At 36.3% G+C, this 19,259-nt stretch overlaps 1 protein-coding gene across 14 annotated transcripts in view; it reads left to right on the forward strand.

Moving 5' to 3' along the window:
* The window catches only part of Sgip1 (SH3GL interacting endocytic adaptor 1), a 201,273-nt gene extending 195,875 nt beyond the window's left edge, over nucleotides 1-5,398 (forward strand). For all 14 annotated transcript variants that reach the window (XM_071617925.1, XM_071617928.1, XM_071617930.1 and 11 more), the window contains 3 exons: nucleotides 214-278; nucleotides 1,012-1,176; nucleotides 2,618-5,398. In XM_071617925.1, the coding sequence (XP_071474026.1) occupies nucleotides 214-278; nucleotides 1,012-1,176; nucleotides 2,618-2,640 (253 nt within the window). In that variant the 3' untranslated portion in view covers nucleotides 2,641-5,398. The remainder of the gene's footprint in view (nucleotides 1-213; nucleotides 279-1,011; nucleotides 1,177-2,617) is intronic.
* The last annotated feature ends 13,861 nt before the right edge of the window (nucleotides 5,399-19,259 follow it).

Here is a 19,259-nt window from a genome sequence, read left to right on the forward strand (position 1 = left end):
CTCTAAATGTCTACCTCACCGTGTTGTAGCAAGTTAGAATCAGAAAAAGAGAAATGTATGTGTAAATATAGGTATATAGAGATAATTTTTAAAATTATAGCCAAACTTTTCAACATTCTTTTAAAAAATACTATCTTGAAAAAAAAAAAAAACATGGCGTTCCTTAAACAGAAATTTGCATATAGAAAGACCTTTTTTGTATTTTATTTTTAGGAATGCTGAACAACAAAGAATACTGTGGAAGATTCCTGATATCTCTCAGAAGTCAGAAAATGGAGGTAATAAATATAAACTATAAAAATAAAATATAAACTATTTTATTTAGTTTATAAAGCTGAAATAACTTGTAGATAAATGCCAATTATGGAGCTGGAGTTGTGGCTCAGAGGAAAAGCGCTCACCTAGCATGCATGAGGCACTGAGTTCAATCTCCAGCGCCACATAAAAATTAAATAAAGGTATTGTGTCCACCTCCAACTAAAGAATAAATGTTTAAAAAAATGCCAATTATTGAACCAAAATACATGTGGCACTAAAAAAACAAGCAGAATATTTAACACCATTTTTGCATTTAGTTATTTCAATCAATAAAAACAAACAATCCTTCCAGTACTTTTCCTCTTCCCCTTCCTACCAAGACCTCAACTCACAGACCATCCTTTCAGGAAAGAGCCTGTATGGAGGCATGTCCCTGTCCTCTAGTAGATCCATACTCATAAATATTTTTCACTCTCCTCTGATATTATTCAGAGTTATGAAAATACATGGCCTTCCATGCAGCATGCCCCCAAATTTTGAAGCACCATTTTGCTGAGTATACTTCCACTAATGTGCAAATAGAAGTATTCATATTATTCAATGACACATTTCATTCATCACAATTTTGTCACTAAAACTTGTACTATTTCCAAGTAAGTCCAATGTTGTATTTTAACTTTCTAATTTCCAAAATTATATCCAGAATGTTGTGTTGCCTATTTTCTTGTAATATTTCTTTTTTTTTTTTTTAAGGGGTGGGTTCCTTATTAGCAAGATTTCAGCTGTCTGAAGGCCCAAGCAAACCTTCCCCACTGGTTGTACAATTCACAAGTGAAGGGAGCACTCTTTCTGGCTGTGACATTGAACTTGTTGGAGCAGGGTACCGATTTTCACTCATCAAGAAAAGGTTTGCAGCAGGTAAGTTGGTATCTCAAATTCTATTTGCAAAAATAAGGTTGCTTTTGCTACTCTTCATTAAGGAGGAATAGGTCATAGTTTTCTCACCATTTTCCTTCTTCTTCTCACTCCCCATTAGAAATCAAACCAAACCAATAGTTGAATGAAATACAAATGGAACAATGACCTGGAAGTCAGAAATCAGGAAGGCTACTTATGCTAGCTCTGTTTCTTATGTTGGCTGATGAGTCACCCACTATGCACATGTGTGTATTGAGGTCAATGGAATAAAGCCTACTTTTGTTATATTGGCAAATAAGATAAATGCTGTTTGTCTTTGAATTTATCACCTTCTGAAAACGTTTTTAAAAAAGGAAAAAGAACACAAAATTTTTGACATACCTAAGGCATGGGAGTATTGGACTTCTTGTAAACTTTTAGTTCCAACAGGACTTCATAGAGTTTAGATGTGGCAAGCTTAGCTGAGAAGTAGGAGAATCTATTTTCACTTTAATAACAACTTTAAAGAATACAAATCACAGATCGAAACCATTTACCCATGAAATGAACATGACTACGAGACAGGTTTTGTTTTGCACAAAGGCTAGGTTTTTTCATTTTGTTTTTGTAAGTAGGGCAGGGGGAGGGCTCCCAATACAAGCTGATTATATTTGTCAAGTATAATTTTCCAGGATGAATCCTGGTTTGGTATGGTTTTGGGTTTTTTTGTTTTTGTTTTTGTTTTGTTTTTGTGGTGCTGACAATTGAACCCAAGGCTTCACGCATGCTAGACAAGTAAGTACTCTACCACTCAGCTTTATCTCAGCCCCAAGTCCTGTCTTTCATGCCTGCTAAACTGCTATGTTGGCATGATTGTTAATTATCTCTTTCACTCTCAAAAATAAACCAAGTTGGAAAATGAACTATATGAGCACCCTTCCTAAAATAAGTTGGATTCTGACATGCAGGGGGAAACCCCACACACCACCACCTATTCTGAGCAAAACTCAAACCTCTGCAAAAAATGGAAGTGTTAAAAGTCAACTAGCTGATGTAGAAAATTGAAAGTTTAAAAACCTTTACATAGTGGGCCAGGCACAGTGGTGCATGCCTGTAATCCCAATGGCTTAGGAGGCTGAGGCAGGAGGATTATGAGTTCAAAGCCAGCCTCAGCAACTTAGTGAGGTCCTAAGCAACTCAGTGAGACCCTGTCTCTAAATAAAATCCAAAAAAGGGCTGGGGATGTGGCTCAGTGGTTAAGTGTCCTTGAGTTCAATCCCTGGTACCAAACAAACAAACAAACAAAAACCTTTATGTAGTTTGTATTATTATTGCAACGTAAAGTATGCAATATTTGGCTCCAAGGGATAGGGCAAAAGGAATAGAAATCTTACCTATATAATAATCACAGTATCAAAATAGCAGATAATATATTGATATGTTGTTTTGTTTTGTTTTGCAGGAAAATACTTGGCAGATAACTAATAAAATCTTATGCAAGGATTCATATAATGGAGAACTGTTGTATGAGAAACAGGTTTTAATTCTGGTTTGATGAAAGCAAACCAATGTCTGCACTTGGGATCTATCAGCTGGAAAGTCGATGGCTTTCAGCAGTGATTTTCCTTACACCACACCATGATGACCAATCCTACAGTATTTACTTCTAGGTGTAATATTGTTAATGGTTTTCAAATGTAATTATTGTATTTGTAAATTGTATTCTCATTCCAGTAAGGCAGTTAGACACTTGAGTTTTAGCATTTTACCATTCCTGAAATGGATGTAATTTAAACTGTGGTATGTAAATTTAATTGTAGTACTGTTGAATGGCACAATGCTTACAGAGGTAGATTGCATTTTGTCAATATATAAAATTTAAATATAATATTGATAGCTGTCATAAAGGGGGTGCCACATATAAAGAAACTTAAATGGAACGAGAAGAAAAAAAGAAACTTTCTTTTCTTCAGTCCTTAGTATGTTTTACTCTAGTGCTAAATAAAAAGTCTATCTTCAAATGTTTAGTGGGTTAAATTCAGAAACTATTTCAGAAAAAAATTCTAAGGTTACAGCATATTCAAAGAAAAGCATTAATTACCACTTTTTAAAGAGCTTTTTTTTCAAACTGCAAATTTCATAAAAAATGCAAACTATAAACAGGGCCTCTTATTTTTATAACTTGTGTAAAAAGGGAAAGCAATTCATATTTAAAGTTTAAGTATATTAAATTATAATCAAGAGTAAAGAAGATGTCAAAATCTTAACTACTTCCCCCTCTCTCTGCAGTTTAGCAAATGTGGAGATTGCTGAATAACCAGTCAGACTAAAACCAAAATTGTGACTTTAATATTTAAGACTTTCCATAGTTGAACTGGTTAACAATGTTTGCACAATTCCTCTGAACAGATGGTCTCTCTCATCCAGCCTGGGGGAATGACACCTCGTGTCTTCCTCTTTACCCACAGGAATCAAAACACTGAGAATAAGAATCTCAGAAAATAATTTTTAGTTCCCTGTTTAGATTCAGAAGGAGAATTTTAATTGTTATCATTTTTATCATTTGGGAAAGAACAAATAAGCTTTATAAATGAAATTCTATTCACATCATTGTATAATAAATTTCCTTTGGGATGATTAATATTCATTGTATAAACCTGTCAATCTTTGCTCTTATTGGGGAATCAAGAAAAGAGTCATCTAAGTCATCTCATTGCCCCAAGGTACCATAAAAATTGCAGTTTCTCAGTCTGGCCCCAAGATGTGGGGAGTCAAAGACAACTCCTTCAATAGTCCCAATCATAAAATCTTCCCCCATTAAGATCTGAAAATGTTATTCTGTCTTTAAGTCATAAAACTTACTTTAAACATAAACTAAGTCCTATTCTGGGTTATACTATTAAATAACTGAAATTAATTGTTCTATTTGCCATTAACTGCTAAATTTCATTTTATATTCACTCAAATTTGACCAAGAGTCTTTGGCTCCTTTAAATTTTAGAATGAAATTAAATTTTTTAGGTCTTACTTTTAAAATGAGATTGTGACTGGTAATTGTTTATAGTGGAAATTTTTAAATTAATATTTGTACTCTTCAATCAATGCTTGCTACCAAGAGAATGTTTAGAATGACCTGTTTTAGCTTAAAAGAATTCTGACTATTCAAACAAGCAGTCAGTTGGTTCCCCAAAGTCCTGTAGTATTGAAGCTTTTTTGAACAAACTAATTAATATACTCATTTTAAGTAAAAATATTCAATCTGATTTTGAAATCAAATTTGAAAAATGCAAACTTTTAAATCCCCAAAACATGGGAAAATTCAGAACACTAAAATCAATGGAGAGCACACAACAGAAAATTGAGAATTACACATAGTAAGAAAATAAAAACGTGGTTTTTAAATAATCAGTTCATGAAAAAACATTGAATATTAACACAAAGCATATTAAAAATGTGTAAATATTACTGGTTCTCATGTTTTTCTCTTTATATTTTATTTTATATAGATTTAGACTGAATTAGTAATTAAACACAATTTTTTTCCAAAGAATAATTTTGTTGATATTGTAAAAAATGTAATTAAAAATATAGATTTCAGTAGTCTCTAACGTTATTCAAATGTTTCCAGGAACTAAATCTGAAACTATGAAGAAATCCTATGACCCCATATTTGGCCTTCATGAAACCAAATGGAAGTCATTGATTTCAAAATTGTTAAATATTGAATAACCAGAACCTCAATAAGAATGTATTCCTTCCCCCTTCAGAAAATAGGTCAAATAATAACACAATAAGCTTGTATCAGGGATTTAGATTTTGGTGTTTTGTTGTTGTTGTTGTTTTTTTTTTTTTTTAATTATAGGTTAAGCCTATATTTTCACAGTACTGTAGAATAAGAATTCATGTTCTTAAAAAAAAAAAAAAAAGATCCTAAACAATGCAAAAGTCTCAGTTATCAAAGACATATCAAGTCAGGTTCATGATCAGTTCCTAGGTCAGAACAAAGTAGACTAGTACATCCTAAGATGATTTGCAGTATAAGGGGTTAAAATTAAAAAAAAAAAGTTCTAGTTAACCTGAACACTGTTTCCTGAACATTCTGATTCAAAAAGCCTCTGCTCTAACAAGATAGAAAGTATAAATGGTACTGCTTTATTTTGGCAAGATGAAAAGTATGTTTTTCTCTTCAAATAAATCCCATATTTTTATGAAATTTTTAAAAATAAATTCTTATTAATAATTAGTCTGAATTTTATCATAATTGGAATGTATAATTACTAAGAATTAAATACTACATTTTAAAGTTCTACTCACTTCATCTACAATCAAATGAAAATTCACTGTGTGGTATTGGGGAATATATTCACCTCTAAGGAAAGAATGCCCACATTTCATATGATTTTGAGTGAATACACAGAATCCTCAGAAAGTCAAATTACAGATGTTCTTTTGGGCTTTGTATTTTTTTTTCACACAATCTCAATCTGAAAAATGTTTGACCTATAATTACACAAATTTCCATTTTAAAATCTTCTTTTCAAAGAAGATGATGAGTACATTAGTTCTACCATTACTCCTGCTGCGTGACCTTAGATAAGTTTCTATGCTGTTCAGTTCTCTTCTTTAGAATGAGAGGCTGGGACTGCTGTGGTTTTCAGGCTTTTCTTCATAGCAGGACTTCTTTCTAATAAAATTTTACATGGAATTCTGTTAGGCAAAACATCTCAAAGCAATGAGGGAGCTTCTCCAGCAGCTTAATTTAAATACCATGACAACAGACAGATGAGGTGTAAAGTATCTTCTGACTCTGAAGTTCCACAATTCCACTTTATTCAGATAAACCATTTTTAAGGCGTTATAAGGAAACTTGTACATTCATGTTAATCAGTACACTGTGAAAGTGAACATATACTTGAGTGCTTGCTGTGTACCAGTGACAGATATAAGCTCCTTTATTTCTTATAAAAATCCAAAAATTGTTTAAGTACTCCTTTTAATTCCTGTTTTACCAATGATGTCATTAAGGCTTAGATAGATGAACTAATTCACCCAAAGTGGTACTACAACTAGAATACCCAATTAATTTGAGGGCACAGGAGCCATCTTGAGCTCTTCTAATTTGTCCTTGGGTGGGTGGGGGGAATCTCCTATTTTATTTTATTACACACACTCCATTTGAATGCCAAAGTAAAAGACAATATGAAAAACTAGCCTTGAAATAAGGATAATTTAATAACAAAATTGTTGAAAAAAATCAGTGCTTCTCAAAGTATATGGACCACTTGTATCTTCACATAAGAGAACAATGATGTGGTCTTAGTCATCACTATAACCCCAAGTTTTTATTGAATTAATAAATCTCCAGGGATGGAATTTAGGAATATGTATTTTGGTAAGCACTCAAAATTTCAGAATCATTGCTCTAGTCATTCTTCAAAATCTTTTTCAGTTCTGACATTATATCAGAATTTATATATTAATATAAGCATTAAATTTTAAATTGAATATCGTTTTTCTAGTGAGTTTATTTTTCATTCAGTCAACTTCCTTCAGTCTTAGAAAAAAAGATAGTTTTATAATTATTTTCCTAGAAAAATTCTTACCTTTCTCTTTTGGAGTCCTTCTGTTATGCTATCACCTTCTCAAAGTAGCTTGAAATGCATTCTCTTATTTTCAATTCTCTGTCCTTGTCTTCATTGTCTTAAAAGAATTGAGATAGTAGGAGTATCATATATTGTCACTCATTCCCAATACCAAGTTCTAATAAATGTCTCCTTCCTTGCAAGGGACACCCAGACCTCTATCTTGTGAGTTGGCCTTCTTTATTTTATAGGCTTTTTTTAATGTTTTTTTTTTCTTGGTCCATTTGACAACTAAACTAAACTTTTCATTTATTTATATTTGGTGGTGAGAATTGAACCCAGTGCCTCAGGCATGAATTAGCCTTATTCTAAAAGAGTTGCACCAATCATTTTTATTTTTGAATTTTTCAAAATAATCAGTTTCTCATAAGTTGCTGATACAGTAAAATATGCAGATACCTACCAAGAAGGGGAGTGTGGGCACACAGCTGTTTCTGCTTTTTTCTCCCCAGAAGAATGTACATTTAAGCCAAATCCCATTTAGTCTAAATGTATTCATTTTGTCACATGATTTTTATATTAGCAACTTTTTAAAAAATAAAACTAGGATTTTTAATAATATCAAAATCAAGGCAGGCTCTAAAAAATCACTTTAAAAATTAATATAAGTATCAGGTTTCCATGAAATTAATCCAATAAGTCAAAACAATTAGTCAAATGGGGCTTTTTGGTTTTTGTTTCTTTTTTTTATTTATCAAACAGTATAGAAATACCACTTTCTTACTCATGAATTAACCATGGTTACTTTTTCATTACTTTTTGTCCATGGAATATACAGAGGAAAAAAATGAGATAGGAGTACGTTGCTTAAATCTCCAAATATCAAAAGAAAACAACAAACACCTTCCTTTCTTTTGTGCCAATTTTTTTTTTTTTTTTTTTTTTTTTTTTTTTTGGTATCAGGGATTTTGAACTCAGAGGCACTTGACCACTGACCCACATCCCCAGCCCTATTTTGTATTTTATTTAGAGTTAGGGTCTCACTGAGTTGCTTAGCTCCTCACTTTTGCTGAGACTGGCTTTGAACTCAAGATCCTCCTGTCTCAGCCTCCAGAGCCACTAGGATTATAGACATGTGCCACCACTCTCGGCTACAGCTGCATTTTAAATGTCCTGTTGAAACTTTAGTCTCCTTCTTGAAGGGATATCAGATTTTAAGGTCTATCAAGTTGACTATTGTGAAACTATTTGTTTCATCCTCAGGTTTAGTATGTAATTTCTAATCTAAAGGGTATTTCTATAAGAAAAAAGTCCTCTGTCACCCTTTGCCAGTGGTATAATAATTTATTCTCTAATTTTAATTCTTGAAGTTATTTTTCCTTTGATTTATAGTATTTCTGATCTCCTTCTTCTATCCTTAGAGCAGTAGTGCATTGGCCTCTCCTAAATACATCTTTAAGGTTGCAAGAAAAGATGTTTTGACTTTGAAATATATTTTTAAGTACCCCTTAATGTTTTAGAGAAAAGATGTAAAGTATATATTTGGACTGTATTAATCCACACACTGGTATTTTCCAATCCACTTTCAGGTCCACAAGTTTGGGCAATATTCATTGTGATCCAAAAATGAGTGGTCCTATACCATAATCCTCACTGCTTGGATTTTTGACAATAAATATTGTGTTTTAACGAAACTCAAGAAAGTTATTGGATCAGTAAGACATTATTTCTAAGCATATCTTGGAAAACTTTAGAAAAGTTTTCTTTTAATACTCATACATATTTCAAAAACAGCAAATAATATAGCCAGGAAAATTTTGAAAAGATGCTTCTAGGATTTTGTTTTAACTTTAAGGGAATTCTTCCATTTCATGCTATCTCTTTTCATTAGTATCTCTTAGTGAATGTAACTTTCTCACCTAAAGTTTTTGTAAGCAAAACAATGAAACACATTTTGTTTTGTTTTGTTTTAAATGTTGTCTTTAAGACCTGCGTCTATGAACAGCACATCTGGCCCCCAATTGTTAAAGATCTTCCAAATTCTTGGCAGAGTGAAATTAATGCTAGTGAGCAATTTACAGTCATATTTTAGCAAACAGCTTTAAGAAACCAAATCATGATAGATAAATGTTGACAGTATTTTACATAAGCCTGCTAAAAATTATATGAAAAACATTTTAGTTAAAGCTAAGAACAATGCACTATTTAGCATAGATTTTTGTAGGACTCCACATTCTTTTAATGAGCATTTCACAGTTATTGTTTGTTTTGCTTATTTTTTGCAAATCAGTATCTATCTATATATATACATGTGTGTGTGTGTGTGTGTGTGTAATGGATAATGTTCCTTTATAAAATTCCTGGGTAAATTGTCTGTTTACAAATAGAAAAACAGTAAAGCTGAATTACTTTACATTTCTCTAAATATAGATCAATTTTTAATCCATTCAGAGTTTGTGCATAAGCCATCTATAATTCCAAAATGTTCCACTGAATGAGTATATCATGCAAATGTTAATTTCTCCTTATTCAGTTTTATATTACTTTATTGACGTTTTTATGGCAAAACAAATGCTTAATGTTATTCATGTATGTGTTACCATTTTAAGCCATTTTAAATAATACACCAAATGACTATTACAAGGATCACTGTCCCAAGATGCAAAGAAAGATTTTAATTTTTTTTCTTTTCTTTATGAGTTGTTAGGATGAAAAAATCTTAAAGCTGTATTGATTTTGCAGGTCAGTATTTATTTCTTACTTTGTTATGTGAATATGCATGAAAGAGAAGAAAGGGATTGGCTTCTGATTCATTCATTCATTTATATTCTCCACCCCCCATCTCTTTTCTCCTCCCCTTCCTTCCCTCCCCACCTTTTTCCCTCCCTCTCTCTTTCTTTAAATCTAAGGGAATTGGGAAATTGCCACTAAAGATTTTTTCCTGAAAAGCCAAGTGTTAGTATGATATTATGCTGATCCATCTATGAGCAGAGTTCCACTATAGTCAAGCAGTAATTTACAGCTCTGGCTCTTTGAACACTACTGTATTTTAGTTAAGAAGTCTTTTTGTTTGTTTTTCACTTGGATAGGAAGAGATCTGTATGAATGAAATGGTCAAATTTTCATTTACATTCCTACTAAGAGACACAATGTAAGACATTGATTTTTTTTTTAACTTGTACAATAAGAAACTAGAAAAGGAACTCAAGAGAAATTTTGCTGTGGTCTAACGGTAAAATGCAATTTATTTAAATAAGAACAATAGTGTCTGTTTGTACATTGATTTGGTGATAGATATTATTTAGAGTTCATCATCTATGAAGCAAAAAGATACTGAATTTCCTTACAGTCTTGTGCTGAGTATATCATTTCACAAAATGCCTTGGGCATAAAATATTTATAATCAGAATTATGGATTAAAATACTCAAAATACATTTTAAATTTAGTCAAAATGTGGTTGCCTCACCTTGTTTTACTCCATGCCCACCTATACAGGGCATACTTTATTCTGACACCCTTCCGGCTCAGGCTATGATGAAGGTCTGTTGCCTCTCTGCAGATCTCAGAGGAGACCAGCAAAGCTGCAGATGCTTGCTGCCTGCAGAGCTGAGCAGAGCTTTTGCTGAGAGCTGGGGATGAACACAAAGTGTTGACTTGTTGGAGATAATCGTGAGACCATCTTAACTTTACTTGCCTTATAAGTTAGAAAAAGTGTGGATATCACTTTTTTGTAAATACTGATTTTTATAAATTTTTTTCCTTCCTAACTTGCCCTATCACTCATTTCACAAAATCTTGAATATGCAATTATTTGTCATGACACATTACTGCAAATAAGGTTCCCATTTCAGAATAAAGTTTAATTCTACCTGTGAGTAAGTTGTTATTGAAATGTGATTTTTTTCTGGAAAAAAAATTAAAATAAATCGAGTTGTGAACCTCTTTTATTGCCAGCCTCTTAAAAATTTATGTGCATGTCTGGGACATTTCATTGCATGTTTGTGGTGGGGATGATGGGCCAAGGGTCTGACAAAAGTCAAGGGCTTTAGAATCAGACAAATCCCAGTCCCATGGTTTAAGTGTAGACCAGAGCATGTTACTAAGTAATTCTCCATTGCCTTACCTTAAAAAAATAGAATACTATGGCTCCAAAATCATAGGGTTGTTGAACAGATTAAATGATTTCATTTAATTTATTTTGTTTTATCTATCAGTCACTTAGCAGTTCATAATTAATCCAGGGTAAATATTCAATAAGCAATGCTTTACTGGTGATTTTTTCCTGTGAATGGGGATTGGGATGAGCCAGAAAACTTCAATGCTCTCCGTCCAACACTATGTTAACTGTGCTTTATTGTAATCCTAATGTGAGTTATTATCATCAGCTAATGCTGGCTACAGTGAACACTCTTCAGGAGCCTATGCACTGGACTAGGATCCTGGGGACTTTACCTTATCTCTTCCTCCAATAGGGGCTGGGGGGAATGTTTACATCCTGGGGTTTTTTGTTTTCTTTTTTGTTGGGGAGGACTGATATTCTTGGAGAAGGGGGTGGTTACTGAAGGGGGAACAGGGCTTGTTAGTTATAGCAGCCTCCTTTCCAAAGTTTCTTAACCTTGGTAGGCTAGGAAGAGTTCTGCCCCGGCATTGATAACAGGCCATAGTTAATACCTTGTGTTCCAGGGGAGCCCTTGGGCATATTACTTAATATCAGAGAATCTCAATTTTCTAATTGTGTAAAGGAAGAAGAATCCTTTCTTGATAAAGTTGCTGAAACAACTGAATAAAACAAACAGTTTCTGACAAAGATAAAGTTTCTTACCCTTGTCATCAACCATTTGTGCCTTGGAGGGGGAAGATGCTTAGGGGTGGGGTGGGGCGGGGCGGGGGGGGGGGGTGTTGATTGCAATCCCGCAGCACTTCTTATTCCTACCCCTGACAACCGCGGAAAAGGGAACAAGATGGAGAGGCGTCTTGAGTGCCAAATCTCTGCAATCCCAGAACGCAGTGGACTGCAGGGTGGCCCCGTCTACAACCCTAGAGCGGCTCAGAGTACCAAGTCTGGCGGGGCGGGCGGAGGGCATTGTTTGAGGAGGTCACCCTGGAGACCAGTCGCGGAGTCCAGGGGGAGTGCGCGGGCAGCCGCTGGCAGAGGGAGACCTGGCAGATAGAGCCAGGCTGCTTGCCCCGTGCCCGCAGTGAATGAGCCGAGGTCCAGGTGGGCCCCCTGCAGAGCAGCTCTCGCCACCATAGCTGGGCTGTAGGTAAGGGAGCTCTATCTGCAGTGCACAGGACTGGAGGGGAGGAAAAGTGGTTGGAGAGGTGGAGGTTCAATAGTAAGAAATGGCCTTCCATGACCGGGATATCTCCACTACCTTTTTCCTCTTTCTTCCAACAAATAAGAAAACGTGACCCTAAATCTGGGAACTGGAAATAGGTCCGGGCCTTAGGACCCCACCTGCCTAAGTGCCAGGGCTTCTAAGGTGATGCACAACACGCGCGCGCGGAGCTGCCCAGCGCGGTGACCCCTAGAAAGCCCAGCAGCGCGAGTCCCAGGTGGTCCTCCTGTGGCCAGCTGCTGCACCTCTAGGGACCTCCAACTCAAGTTCCAATTGGGGTCTTCCCGGGGTGGGCGCGGCCTGCGGGGGCAGCTGGGAAATAGCTAAGGAGGGCGAGGGCTGCCTCTGACTTTGGAGCAGAACATAAACGACTTCCGTCATCTGGCCGCCTGTGTTTCTCTCTCCACATCCCTAGTCCCCTTGCAGGAGCACTCATGCCTCATCCACACAGGCCCAGCGGGGCTCAGGCCGCTCAGATGCCCAGGCACACGCCCAGGGCCCGCCCTGGCACTGAGAATACTGGAATGTGTGGTGTGATCTTGGCCCTTCACACTCCCCTGCCTGTTCCTGTTCCTGCCTAGCGCAGTGTTAGGGCTCTGAGATGCACAGATTATGAAATAATTTAAGTGAACACCTGAATAGAGGTAGGCAGTGAGGGCATCGCAGTCAGGGCGCAAGTCTGGAAGTCCACTGCTTCTAGATTTTAAATAAGCCTTTGTGAGAAAGAGGTAGGTTTTCCAATAAATCACTTCATTGAAGTTAAGTCCTGTTAACCCTTTACAAAATAAACCGCTTTTGATAGAGAAAAACAAACAACTCCTCTTAGGGGAAGTCAGTTCATTTTAATCTTTAAAGTTATAGCAACAACAACATGTGTTAATTAGTAATCATTTGCAAAGATTAACTATGGAAGTAATAAAAATACAGGTTTCTGGTGTGGGTGTGGAATAGCATCTTCTACATGTGGCTCTTTTCTCAATTACTTTCTTCCTCTTTACCAGTTCTGCAATTTAATATTTACTTGGGTGAATTAGATATACTGTTGCATAAATAAAAGTTCTCAGAGTTCTATTTCCAGTTATAGTGACCAGAATATCAACACACACTATGTATTGCTCTTGAGGAAACCTCACTTGGCCATTCTAAAAGGCTGGGTAAAGGATTTATGTACAGTATTTGGGTAACTAAAAGGTTTTCAGATATTTCTTTTGCCATTTTGCACAACTTGTCTTCCATACAGTGTGATGACGTCAGACTTCCCTAAGGACAAAGCTGCTCGTTCTCTGAGGAAAGGGGGGAGCGTGGACTCTCCAAGTGGTCATGACTTTCGCCGGAAGGAAGGTCCTGGGCGCGCCAGAGAGTGAGTGATGGGTGTCTAATGACTTAAATTCAATTATTGAAGAAAAAGGTCCTTAATGTTCATCAGCAGGGGAAAAAAAAGTCCTGGGGGACATGAAAAGAGAAAATGGGCAAATACAAGGCTATTTGGGGGGGCCTTAAGAAAAAGAGGGAAAGCTTAAGTGACATGTTGACCCTATCAGCATTTGTACTGTTTCACAGATTACCCTGAAAAACCCTGTTCCCAAGAGAACCGCTACATGTAATTTGCACCAGCCGCCCTTACAAGTCTCTTGAATTCCTCTTCTCCATGTCACACAACTGCACTTTGTACATTTTTAGAATCGATATGTACATATATAATATACTTATTATTTAGTACAAATTTTGTACTGTATTTTCATGGTCTTTGTATCATTTTTTTCTGTTGTTTTTTTTTTTAATATGCTTTTCAATGGTTGTATCATCTTTTATGAATTTAAAATTCTGGAGTAGTTAACCATTTTCAAATTATTGGCATTTTTTCTTTTTCACCATAAAATATCTTTCTGCTTGGTTATTTATCAACAATATAATTAGTGGGTCAAAGGATAATGAGTACTTTGTTTTGTTCTTGCTACATACTGCATTTACTCTGCTAAAAAGATGAATTTCATGGCACTCCATTTTGACCACTGTTGGCAAGAAAATAACAAATTATCTGATGCAACAGTCAATAATCTATGTAATAGATTTTCCTTCTTAACAGTCTCCACAGGGCCAAAGGATGTGGTGTATTAATCCCCATGGTTGGGAAGTGGGATTTGGTTTGTTTGCAAAACAGAGACTAGAAGAATTAGAATAATTGGAATTCTGAAACCAAAAGCTTTCTATTCTCAGCATCTTTTAGTGCACTTAAAGCTCCACCTTCAGTCTTAGAAGTTCATAGATTACATGTGTAATCTCCCTCACTTGCAAATGAAAAAATGAATATAAAGGAAGAGCAGTCCTGGCATCTGTCAGAAACATAGGTGGAAGAATAGTTAACTTTTGCTTCTAATTCTAAACCATTCTGGTTGCTACCTCCAACATTTAAGTAAACAGAGTCTTTTTTTTTTTTTTTTTTAATACAAGGGATTGAACCAAGTGTGTTTTCACTGAGCTACATCTTAAACCCCACCCTCTTTTTTTAAATTTTGAGACAGGATCTCCCTAAATTGCTTATGCTGGCCTCAAATTTGAGATCCTCCTGCCTCAATCTCCTGAGTTACTGGGATTATAGGTTGGTTCCACTGTGTTCAGCTAAACAAAGTCTTTTAAAATTTTGTTTTAAAATAATTGCTTAAATTCAACTGACTTTTACCAAGAAACTATTCAAATAATCATCTGATATAATGTCCCCACAATTTTTTTAAATGCCCTCATTCAAAGACTAACCTAACATCCTTATTTGCATGGTTTTCATTTACCTCATCCTTATCAAAACACATTAGAAAGTCATATAGATGCAGGGTTTGGTGAAGCTTGAAGAATTAAAGATCACTTTTTAACCCATTATTGATGAAGTGTAAATTGAAATTAAAATTTCTAATGCAAAAACTATTTTTTTCAACACATTGGATTTTTATCTAACAACTACTTTTAAGTAGCGCTCACTTTGGTTTGGACTCTCAAACAAAACATTTGAAATGGATCTTCTACTTGCACATTTTTCCTTAAACAGCCGATGAACAGCTTCCAAGTGCCCTTGCAATGCAGACTACTTAGGAAGCCATCATCCCAGTTCTCATTCTACATTCCATCCCATGGTCTGCTTCAGTCAGAATAGCTGATCCTCCTTCGTGATATAAGTCCTCCACTGTTAAAAAAATTCCAGAAGTTCAGTGGCTATCAAATGCAGGTATTGTTTGAAATTGTAGTGCTTTACAATGCCTTATAGAAAAGCATTAAGTTTGAAAATTATTCCAAACCAAATCAACAGCATAAAGCATATCGTGAAGTATCTTGAGGACTTATGACTTCATCTCATTTCATTTCCCCAGTTAATACAATTGGGTGGACATCTTTCTTTCTGCGAAATAACTGAGGCTTGTAAGATGAGGATACAGAACAAAACATAAGTATGGCATCTGGAGTCCACAGATCCCTGCCCATTCCCAAGGCAGCATCTTCCCCAACATTCTGCAGCATCCTACCCTCTGGCCACTATCAGCAATCCCTCTGCTGTCTGGCCTGGGGCCATTGCCCCATGCTGCTGCACTGTGGTGCAATCCCACTCCTTGTCTAGATTGCTGTTCTTACACTCTTGGGGCTTCCCCTTCCCCTCCTTTAGATCTTAACTCCATCTCCACCCTTCCAAAAAATCTCTCAAATTACCCAACCATGACCACCACCTCCTCCAAACCAAGTTGGAGGCTCTTCCTTTTTCTCCTGCTGCTTTCCTTTTCTACAAGAACCTGTATTTAGAGATCTTCTCATCTGTCTCCTCTGATAGACTGTGCACTTCTTGCCTTTGTAGCAGTAATCACCCTAAGAAGGAAGACAGTAAAGAGTAGGTGGGGCTGCTGGCAGGCTGCTCCTTGGGTGTGGTATAAGGAGCACAGAGTTAGCCCTTCCATTTTGGTTCTCTGTCCACCATCTTCTGCGGTGGTAACCTGTGCTTAAAGGGTTCCTGGGAGTAACCAACATCTGAGTGCCTTCCAGTTGTGAAAGAAAGATTGAGTTTACATTTGACAAAATTATCGTCAACTCTTCTCTGGATTGGGTCTTTTTTGTTGAAGTTTCTGGTTTTATTATAATGTAAATTTTATGTTTCATTAAAGAAAAGAAGAAACCTCCTAAGTTGGACCTCCTCAACTCAACATCTTAACTGTTGACACAGTTTCTTTCTATACCTACATAGTTGTCACCAAATTGCTTCTGTACATTTTAATTCTGTTTTGTTTTCACTTAAATAATTTATGATGCAATCGCTAGCATTCACTGAGTCCTTATCATGGACTTCATTGATGCCTTACAGAGGCTCTGTAACAGGGGTTGGCAAGCTACAGACAAGGATCAGGTACAGATGGCCAGCTGTTTTGGTGTGGTCTCCTGGCGAGGTATGGGTTTTACATGTTGAAAAAAACTCAAAAGGAGAATAGTATGTTATGTCCATGTGAAAATATAGTAAGTTCAGGTTTCAGTGTCCACAAGTAAAGCTTATCAGAACACAGCCATACCTGCTTACTCCTGTGCTGTCTCTGGCTGCTGTCACACTGTAATGGCCCAGTCGAGCAGCTATGACAAAACCCATAAGGATCCTAGGCAAAACCAAAAATACTTGCTATTTGGCCTTTTACAGAAACGTTTGCCAACTCCTGCTCTATAAAGATAGGTGTTACTCTCTTCCCCGTTTTACAGATGAAAACAAGCTTAGAGAGTTTGAGGCTCTGAAGCTTCAGAATTAGCAAGTAGTAAAAAGGCTTTTGCTTATTAGTCAAGTATTTTCACTCCCAGAAAATTTGGCAATGCGTGTGTAATTTTCATTAATGATACTATTCCATTTATTCACCAGAACCTTCTGTCTCCCATCCCTGGGTCAGAGCAGGTACTCACAATGCTGTCTTTCTGGCTGGAAGCTTAGCCTTGGCAGACATGGAACCGAGTTTGAACAGATGTGTTCTTAAAATAGAAACAGAAGCTGTGAGGTCAAGTTTCTTCTCAGGATAATGTGACATGATATCCAGACTTACTTTCTCTGAAAACTAGAGTCCTTCTAGATGCTCAGGGTGAAGGGTGGGGGCTAAAGAATCTGGCTTTTACCTCAAAACAAAGTTACAGTGACATTATGTAACCAGAACTTTCTGTGTTCTCCACTTGAATCTACTGAGGGCCACACTCTATACTTTTTCACTTATTTATTCAGGGATTAGTGAGCTTCTATCATGTGCCAATTATTGTGCCACTTGTTAGACATATGTTTAAAAGATAGGTAACTATGGGGTTCCAAATGAGAAAAACTCATCTTTCTAGTGAATGGAGAGCCACCTGGTAACTCTTTTGCACAGTAGGGTAGGTCTTTCCAGTAAAAGTAAACAAATTAGAAAGAATTGTGTTCATTACTTCATTTGAAGCATTTATGAACCACACAGAAACCATCACTGCTCTTAAGGAGTTTATAATCTGATGGGAAAGACAATGAACAGTGAACTTAAATGTGATGAATTTGTTCTGAGATTTTAACCCTCACTACTGTGAGCTGCTTTGGAGCAATTAAAAATGGTATGTCCAGGCAAAATATTAGATGATCAGAGCTAGGGACCTAATTATATTTCCAGCTACATCAAACTAATGCCTCAACAAGATCTGATTGAGATATAGCTCCCCCCATGATGAGAGAGAAGCTTGGAGAAATGAAAATGGCCATGTTTCCAAATCCAACCACAACAATAGCTAGTTTTGTATTTTACAGGTAATTAAGTCATTTAACATACAATATCCATGTGCTTAACCTGTGGGTTAAATGGAGAAAATTATTATATTATCCTCCACTTACTTTTGTAAATGGGGAAATGATGGATTCAGAACTGATGGATTTTTTGATAGATGGTACTGGGAGAAAATATGGAGGAGAAGCTATAAAGCAAACAGAGGAAAGCATACGATAATATGTTGTGTTCTAGGAGTAAGGAAAGTTATCTTCAACAAGATCCCAACATGAAGAATCAAGTGGTAAAGCAGAAAGGTGTTTGATAAATATAACTTCAATAAAATTTAGCATTTCTGTTTAGTAAAGGATATAATAGATACAGTTAATAGAATATAGGAGATATATGTTTAAAAATCTTGCATGTTAACAACAAAAAGGATATACATTTTTTAAGAGAGAGAGAGAGAGAATTTTTTAATATTTATTTTTTAGTTTTCAGCGGACACAACATCTTTGTATGTGGTGCTGAGGATGGAACCCAGCACCCCGCGCATGCCAGGTGAGCGCGCTACCACTTGAACCACATCCCCAGTCCCAGGATATGCATTTTATACAAAGGAGATAACAGTTTTCAGAACCAAAGCCTAAAAAGCTAAGCAGAATATGAAAAGATGCCCAAGTGCACTTGAAACCAGTAAAATATCAATTAGAACTAGATACCGTTTTGCACCCATTCAAATGGCAAAGCATAAGAAAGGAAAATAATACCAAGTATCTGCAAGGCAAGTGGGAATAAAAGTCTTCGATCTATTCAGCAAAAACATCTAACAGTATTTTAAAATTTTAGCTATCTGTGTGTTCCTTATTCACTCAGCTTTCTCAGAGCCAAAGTCAGTTTTCCCAATGGCCCACAAGTCCCACCATAATCTGGCTACCTGACCCCTTTGTAATAATCATCCTTTTTCAGCTCCCACTACTCTGGCCTCTGGACCCATTCAATCAACAGTTCAGCACTTTTGCATGTGCTGTTCTCTGTCCATGGTATACTTTTCCTGTGCCCATCCACATGGCTCACTTCCTCACCTCCTTTGAGTATTTGCCTATGGATATTTAGCTTGACCACTTGGTTTAAAACTGCACTCAGGCCAAGAGCAGAGGCACCTGTAATCCCAGTGGCTTGGGAGGCTGAAGCAGGAAGATCATAACTTTATAAGCCAGCTTCAATAACTTAGCGAGGCCCCTAAGCAAATCAGTGAGACCCCGACTCTAAATAACATATAAAAAAGGGCTGGGGATGTGGCTCAGTGGTTAAGCTCCCCTGGGTTCAATCCTTAAGCAGGACGACTGCATTCAGGCACCCTCTCCCTCACCAACACCCAAACTCCTGTAATCTGATCTACTTTTCCCTGTGCAGCTGTCTCCTCATACAATACATAATTTAACTGTTTAGTATT

Source organism: Marmota flaviventris, chromosome 10 (genome assembly GCF_047511675.1).
Source record: "Marmota flaviventris isolate mMarFla1 chromosome 10, mMarFla1.hap1, whole genome shotgun sequence".
Taxonomy (NCBI): domain Eukaryota; kingdom Metazoa; phylum Chordata; class Mammalia; order Rodentia; family Sciuridae; genus Marmota; species Marmota flaviventris.